At 32.7% G+C, this 8,109-nt stretch overlaps 1 protein-coding gene across 1 annotated transcript in view; it reads left to right on the top strand.

The window, feature by feature from the left end:
- The window catches only part of PLEKHA3 (pleckstrin homology domain containing, family A (phosphoinositide binding specific) member 3), a 24,526-nt gene extending 16,724 nt beyond the window's left edge, over nucleotides 1–7,802 (top strand). Inside the window, exons 6-8 of the mRNA XM_011991818.1 lie at nucleotides 1,940–1,983; nucleotides 3,793–3,908; nucleotides 6,480–7,802. Coding sequence (XP_011847208.1) covers nucleotides 1,940–1,983; nucleotides 3,793–3,908; nucleotides 6,480–6,607 — 288 coding nt within the window. The 3' untranslated portion in view covers nucleotides 6,608–7,802. The remainder of the gene's footprint in view (nucleotides 1–1,939; nucleotides 1,984–3,792; nucleotides 3,909–6,479) is intronic.
- Nucleotides 7,803–8,109: the final 307 nt, after the last annotated feature.

Genomic DNA, 8,109 nt, shown 5'->3' with positions numbered 1-8,109 from the left:
CTGGCTAATTTTCTGTATTTTTAGTAGAGACAGGGTTTCACCATGTTAGCCAGGATGGTCTGGATCTCCTGACCTTGTGATCTGCCCGCCTCAGTCTCCCAAAGTGCTGGGATTACAGGCGTGAGCCACTGTGCCTGACCCTTTTTATGTATTTTTTAATACCATTTTACAGGACTGTGGTGTTGAGTAAAACATAGTTTGACAATGTTGCTTTTTAGGACAATTGTAGATATGCTATAAACTGTTAATTAACGTGTATATGTGAACAAAGAAACCAGTCTTTTGAGATGGATGTATAGTGCTGTGTTCCTGAGGTTGATATGCAAAGGGTACACTTTTTTGTTTTTACAGCTGTACTTTTTAGAGTCAAATGCAGTAAAACCTCAGAGTTGCCTTGCTTCCGCATTGAACTTCTCAGGAAATCCCTTATGTTACAAATGCTCTCTAGTCCAGAATAGTCATATGTGTATTTTACATATAAGAAACTAAAATAATTGTCTTTTTAAAGCTAAAACCTTCAATAGAAAAATTACAGGAAATCTAATATATTAATTTAGGAAATATTAGATTAGAAGCTGCTTATTTTTGCTAGCTATGCCATTTTACTTGATAAAAAGAGCAAGAATTGTGGCTTATGTAATAGTTCTAGAGACAAATAGCATGGAAAGTGAGGTCAGACAGTCTTCATGGTTTTTTTTTTTTTTTTTAATAACATTTATTTATTTATATGAAAAACTTACATTTATTTATATGAAAAATAAAGCTGAAAATTTGAGTATTCCAAAACAGTTTAATCTGATCTTTATGAGCGCTTTATATAGTTAATCTCAATGAATCCATCTTAGAGTAAACTTGCATTTAACTTTATTTCAAGTTATCATAAAAGTTCAGACAACTGTCATTGGACCTACAGACTGAGTGATTATTATAGTGGGGATGTCCTTGGGTTAGTAAGCCTAAAGGAAGTAATTTCTGTTAAAGGAGATATTAATGTCCGTTTGCATCTTAATGTCAATCTTATTAGATGTTCCCAGACTACAGATTGGGTGGGTCATATCTCTTATCATTTCAACTGGTATTTCTCAGAGCAACTAGTGGCTCATGTTCCAAATATAGAAGGCATTTACATAACATAAATGTTAGACCTGGGCTTGTTAGACTCTTGGGCTCATGTATACAAAAGCAATCACCCTAAACCTTTAGTTTAATCTTTGTTTTTCTGCTACCATGTTAAACTTTGAAATAATCAATTTTACTTGACTGCCTCCCTTCATATTTTGATGGAGTAGTTGGATCTTCCAAATTATGTTTAGTATTTATCATATTTTTTAAATGCTCTGCTTAATTAGGTATTTTTTATTTTTTTAAATATATGTTTTGGAAATCCATCGAGACTTAGGGCTCTTCTGAGTTCTTTAAAGTCTTAAATTATTAATGCTGTCTTCCATGAAAACCACACTTCAGAACATTTGTATATCAGCTGCCTAAATAATTAATAGTAAAGAGAAGCTTTGCTACCTGACTCTTCTACTACTTCCCTTTAAAAAGAGATATTTATTAGAATATTTTCTGGCTTGCTAGATACTCCTTTTTATCACATTTATATCCTATTTATAGTTATATACCCTGTTTTTTATATTTGTGTACACACTCATATATATATATTATGTATAAAATTTGGTTTTTACTTTTGAAAAAAGAATCCAGCATGTTTTTGGTGTGTGTTGAAAAAGATTCCAGTTAACGGTTATTAGAGAGAAAGCTTTATGTTGTGCTAATTATGTTACTCGAGTCTGTGAAAGATAAATTTTGTTTTGCCAGGTATCTTTTTCTCTGAGTAAATTTATGTTTATTATGATAATAGTAAATTAGAGCTGCATGATTCTACTTGACATGTGGATTATGGTAATTTTTTTTTTTTTTTTTCCAAAATTTCTAGATGAAGCGTACTGTCAGCCACCCTGGTTCTTGCAGTTCAGAGAGGTAAAAGAACCTTTTCTTTTGATTAAGTTCTCTCAAACTATACGCATTTAGGGAAGTTCTCTGGGCCTTTAACAAGTGGTGTGGAATGTAAACTCTGTATGGGTTAGGTCTGATTCTGAAACCAGCATTTTCTCTCTCTGTATTTATCTCCTAGTATTTAGTATAAGGGCCTGGCCTCAGTAGGTAGTCATAAAAAAAAATGAATTAATTAATTAACCAGCAAGGTAAGCACCTTGCCAGCCATTTTACCTTTTTTAGATGTTTGAAATACAGTCATATATTGAAGAATGACTTTTCCATCAATGATAGACTGCATATGTGACAGTGGCCTCATAAGATTATAATACCATATTTTTACTGTACTTTTTCCATGTTTAGGTATGTTTAGATACACATGTACCATTGTGTTACAGTCACCCACAGCATTCAGTACAGTAACATGCAGTACAAGTTTGTAGCCTAGGAATAATAGGCTATACCACATTGCCTACGTGTGTAGTAGGCTATACTAGCTAGCTTTGTGTAAGCACACTCTGTGATGTTTGCACAGTGACAGAATCACCTAGTGATACATTTCTCAGAATGCATCCTTGTCATTAAGAGACGCATGACTGTATATCAAGTTATAGTTAGACAGAAGTACATTTTTGATGTATTAAGACTCCACAGCTGGGGCTCATTTTACCTCAACTGTTTATAGCATCATCTATTCATGCTGAGCTGTTATTTCATTAAGAGAAAAAGATCTTGCTGAAAAGAGAAACCACTTGATATTTTAAAGTACCTATTCATATCAATACATTAAAAAATCTTACCTTCTGGATAGATCTTACCAAAATACTAAGTTGTTAAACTATTATTTTGTTAGGTAATAGTCCTTTAAGTTGCTATGATTGTCTTATTTGGTTCTTTGGAAAGTGATTTAATTATAGTGACATTAGCATTTATTTCTCTATATTTGCACTGTTAAATGCTGGGCCCTTATTGTTTTGTCATGTTTTATTTTTTTCCCCTGATGATTATATAATCTTTGATTAAACCGTCAAATACTCAGAGGAGTCCAATGATGTATATGCCCAACTTTGTCAGGGAATCAAGAGTCCCACCAACTGAATTTTCCAGAAAAATAGAAGCTTAATCAACTTTTATTTTTATGAAAGAAAGTTTCCTATCCTTTCTACTTCACAAAATAATAATTTTAAAATCTTATTTGTTTCCTGATGAATCAAGGTTGTCATTAAGTACAGTAATGTTGGGCTGTTACAAAAATAGTAGCGGAGGTGCTATTAGGTGGTGGTGATTTGCTTCTCTGTTTAATTTTTTGAGACAGATTTTTAAAAAAGTTTTTCTAGGCCCCTTTTTGCCATCTTTATCTTCTCTTGCTGTTGTGAGTGAGTCTACCTCTAGCTCTATGAACTCCTTGCCCATTTCTTTCAGTCTGCTGGTTTTGGTCAGATATGGATTGACTTGAAATACATGCACTAATGAAACCTATAACTTTTAGTTTTCAAACATTTGTAAACCGACTGATATGTCTGCTCTCTGGAGTCTCCCCTACAGAAGTCACTACTTCTTCATTATACCCCTCTTCCTTTTATTTCAGCTCAGAAGCCATATTCTTCAGGTTACCAGCTGTCTTCTAAATGGGTTCACTTGTTTTTGACTTCTGAGTAGAATGTTGCTAACATGGGACGTTGAGCATAAAAATAGTTCTTTTTTCACTTAAAGAGAAGTCATTTAAAATTCCAGTCAAGGGTGTTTTTATTTATGTAAGGCCTTACAATTTAATGCTTTTTATTTAATTTGCAGGAGTAGCCACTCTATAAAAGAACCAGTATCTACACTTCACCGACTCTCCCAGCGACGCCGAAGAACCTACTCAGATACAGATTCTTGTAATGATATTCCTCTTGAAGACCCAGATAGTAAGTGGCATAGGTTCTGTCTCTTTCTTTGGCATATTCAGCAAAATTACTGTGGGACTCTGTAATTTCTGAAAATGAAGTATACTGACATTGAACATTGTACTTTGTTTCTTTGATTGATTCCTTCATTCAGAGGTAAGCAAACAGCGCTCAATCAATGAAAACTCATATATCCTCTTACAAACAGGTTTGTTATTAACTAAGGAGTGCTGAGGATTGCTTTGTAAATATCGTATCTTAGATATATATTTATAGAATATCATGATCTTTTACCACCACTATACTTGCACTTAAAAAACATTTCAGAAGAAGGCATGAATTGTTAGCAGGATTCTAGGGGAAAATAAAGGCAAGTTCCAAGTTCATATAAAAGTCAGCATTGTTACTTTACTAAAATACCTTGAAATGGCTAAGGAAAAGAATTTTGTCTGGTAGTCATGGTGAATTATAGTAGCATTCATTCCTGTACCTTTTTCTTATTAAAGAGGCAGCATACTGTGATTGAATGTTTTTGGGAAAAGTTTTGTGATTTATGTTAAAAATTTTAAATTTTTCTCTTCAGAGAAGAAGCTTTGAAACTGTGTCAGAATATCTAGTAAGATAGTAGTGACCATGATTTGCAGTGAACACAAATATAGTCTTATTATTACATCTCTATTAATAGACTTCTACTCTCCAAGTCTTTACTATTTCTCAGGAAACATGTGGGATAGAAACTATGTACAATTTCCAATTAAGGAACAGGTTGTGTTCCAGTAGTTCATTTGTAAGTCAGTTGTTTGGAAAACAGATTTTATTTTTCTTGTGGAACTGACATGATAAGTGGTGGTTAGCTCTTTGAATAGCCTAGAAGAACCCAGTGAATTCATAGTATGGCTGAAATGGGACAAAACAATGGTGTATTTCTAGCATTTGAGTGTATTGAAAACATTGATTAAGCTGGAGTTGTTTTATGTAACCAGAAAGTTAAACAGGTTTAGTTCACACACATGGCAATTTTAAAAAGGATTGCTGGTCATTTTTGGATTTTTAGGAGTGATAGCATCTGTTTTTTTGTTTTCTTTTTTAATGCTCACTTTTTTTTTAACCGAACTAATCATCTATTTATTAATATATGGCACTATTCTATGCTCATTAACATTTTGAATTTAAATTGAGATATGGGTAGAGAAATTAAGGAAGGAAACCGGGAAGGGGAAGGGAGAAAGAAACTTTCTTGGGCCAATCAAACAAGACCTGGAAGAGAAGAGGAGGAGAGAAGGAGGGTTAAAGAGGTTGAGTATGTGAAAAAAGTGTTATCTGAGGCAGGTAAGATAGATTCTGATTCTCTTTATTCTTTATGCCTTTTACACATGACTCTTAATCCAGAGTTCATGAAGGAGTTCTGTATGTTACCTTGTACTTTTAAGTGTGACTTTTTTTTTTTTTTTTAAGAGGCTCATTTGTGATTACTAAAATAACTTTTTTAAAGTCATCCATTTTTCTTCAGAATTCTTTTCTTCTCGTTACCCTAGTCCTGAATATTTGAAAACAATTTTCAAAAGATCTAGGTGTACATGCTCATTGTATTTAGCATCCCCCAGTTTAACTGTTATGGACTGTAACAAAACTAGTCACACACACACACACGTATATACATGCATACATATAGTTCACTTCTCTAGAACATCTTTAAATTAGCAAGTATAGACTAGGTCAGAAATTTTATCCTTAGAGTTTTTCCTGTTTATACTAGTTTAGTGTTTCAGTTAGCTGACAAAGCAAAGATTGAATTAGTGCTCCTTCTAGAAAGTATATATTTTGCAGTTGGCAGTTTTGGTTGAAAGTTGTTACTCAAAAATATTCTTCTTGTGAGATGCAACTGTTTCTATTTTTCTAAACAAGCTTTTTCAAAAAGTATGAAAGTAATAAATGATGATGGTAAACTCAAACAATGTGTATAAAGGTACAACTGCCTTAGAACAGGACTATGCCAGTGTAGTCAGCTGTGTTAACATGGAGCTGCAGTGATAGTTCTGTGAGCTGCATTACAAATGGAGAAATGGGATCTTTCAGAGTGAGGTATCTTGTCAGCTTTGCTCAGAAAGTCTTAGAATGAAAAGAGGAATACCTGAATTTAGTCCTCGTTCTGTTACCAATTGTGTGATGTTGGGTAAGGCGTGTATCCTTTTATGGGTCTTGGTTTGTTTGCCTAGGAACAAGGAGGATATTAACAGCATTAAAATAGGCTGAAAGAACAATATTTAATTAATAAAGATTAAATTCAATTAAGCAGATATTTATTGACTGCTTGTTATGTGCCAACCATGATTCTAGCAATGAACAAAACAAAAATCTCTACTTCAGGCAGTTTTGTCATTTATCCCATGAATTCTGATGTTTTTCCTTTTGACTGTTGATACTCTACTCTAAAAGTTAAGTTTTCCTGTATGAAACAAACAAAGAAATAAAAAATTAGCAGGAAGCTAAAGGAATTTCATGTCCCTGAATAGGAAATTTAAAATGTTCTTTCACGGAGGACTGGAGTTAATATTGACAGGATGTTTAATGTTTTTACCAATATCTTCATAGGACCTGTTCACTGTTCAAAAAATACACTTAATGGAGATTTGGCATCAGCAACCATTCCTGAAGAAAGCAGACTTATGGCCAAAAAAAAATCTGAATCGGAAGATACTCTTCCATCCCTCTCTTCCTGAAGAAACTGAAGTGTCCAACTTCCTCTAAGTATTGCTATGCAAAAGCTGCTGTAATTAAACTATTGTTATAGGGAGTAGTTTTTTCCCTTAGGACTCTGCACTTTATAGAATATTGTAAAACAGACAAGAAAACAAACCACATACTTTTGAAGTGTATTTTATCTTTATATAGTTTGTTTGCAAGAGTATTTTCCTAATAACTCACAGTATGAATGTGCATCGTTTTTTTTTTTTTTTTAAACATGATGGTGTAACATTTTGACATCCATAAGGACAAATGTAGATATTTTTCTAAAAAACTGTGAGAGGAATGACAGCTTGGTCAGGGTGTATTGTAGCTTATAAACATGAAATCTTATAAGGTTTCAGTTTGACAGAAGTGTGATATATGTAACTTGTGCCATGGACCAAATGGTCACTTTACCACAGCTAAAAATGAGTTACGATAGCAGCTTGATGGTGATTGTATTATATTCCTTTAATCAAAAAGGAAACACAATATTTTAAGTATCTTTAGCCCAATTACCATGACATATTGAGCATCTTTAACCAGACTGTATTGTCCTTCATATGTGAAGTTGACACTACTGATTTGTCATTCCAAATGTTGGGTTAAAGTGTTTAATTTTTATTTATTTTCTTGTTGCCTCAAAAGATGATTGCATTCTAACTTTTGTGACCTACCAAATTTAAGATGTGTATACGTTGTTCTTTACATTGTTCTAGAAAAGAGATTTTAATGCTATAGTGACTTTGCTCACTTACACCAGAGAAATAAACAACTTTCAATGGAAGAGGATTTTAGTGCTTTTTTTTTTCCTAAAATAGACATTAAGCTGCTGTTGTAAAGTATTGTTTGCAGCTCTTTCCAATGTCTAGAGACATTTTTATTTATGAATATTTATACAAAAAGGAATTCTGTCAAGATGACTGCTCTATATCACTTGAGAATGGCATTATTTAATTAAAGAACAAATAGCATTTTTTGGTAGTGCCTGTCTATACCTATTGTCATTGTTTGCCTTGTAATCGGTTGTTTTGAATTCACTTTGGGTTAATAGTTTTTTTTAAGGTTTTGGTGAAGGAGCACTTTAAAACAAACTGGTGTGTTGTTTTTAAGTTAATCATATGTTTAATAAATGTGTGGTTTTTGCATTCAAACACATCATATAATACATTGTATTTTTTATATTCATTGATATTCTGTCTAATCTTTATTAGGCACTAATATAATTCTAATGGATTTGAGTTTGTATATTTAGGCCTGCTGGTGAAGACACAAATGATTGCTTTTAGTTTTTGTTGCCTGTGAGCTTAGAATGGTGTGGCCTATTTCATTTTATTTCAATTCCTCTTGTAAGTTTATGTGGGATATTTAAAAATAATTAATATTTGGTATTTATTTAAAAAACTGTAATTATAGGCCTTCCATCTTAAGTTTAAAATGGACATAAACAGTCTATACATTAATATGTGTTTGGGTAAACTCTATGCTACTTAAA

The sequence above is a fragment of the Mandrillus leucophaeus genome, unplaced genomic scaffold, assembly GCF_000951045.1.
Source record: "Mandrillus leucophaeus isolate KB7577 unplaced genomic scaffold, Mleu.le_1.0 Scaffold40, whole genome shotgun sequence".
Taxonomy (NCBI): domain Eukaryota; kingdom Metazoa; phylum Chordata; class Mammalia; order Primates; family Cercopithecidae; genus Mandrillus; species Mandrillus leucophaeus.
Note: the sequence above shows the minus strand (reverse complement) of the source record. Positions and strands in the feature narration are given on the sequence as shown.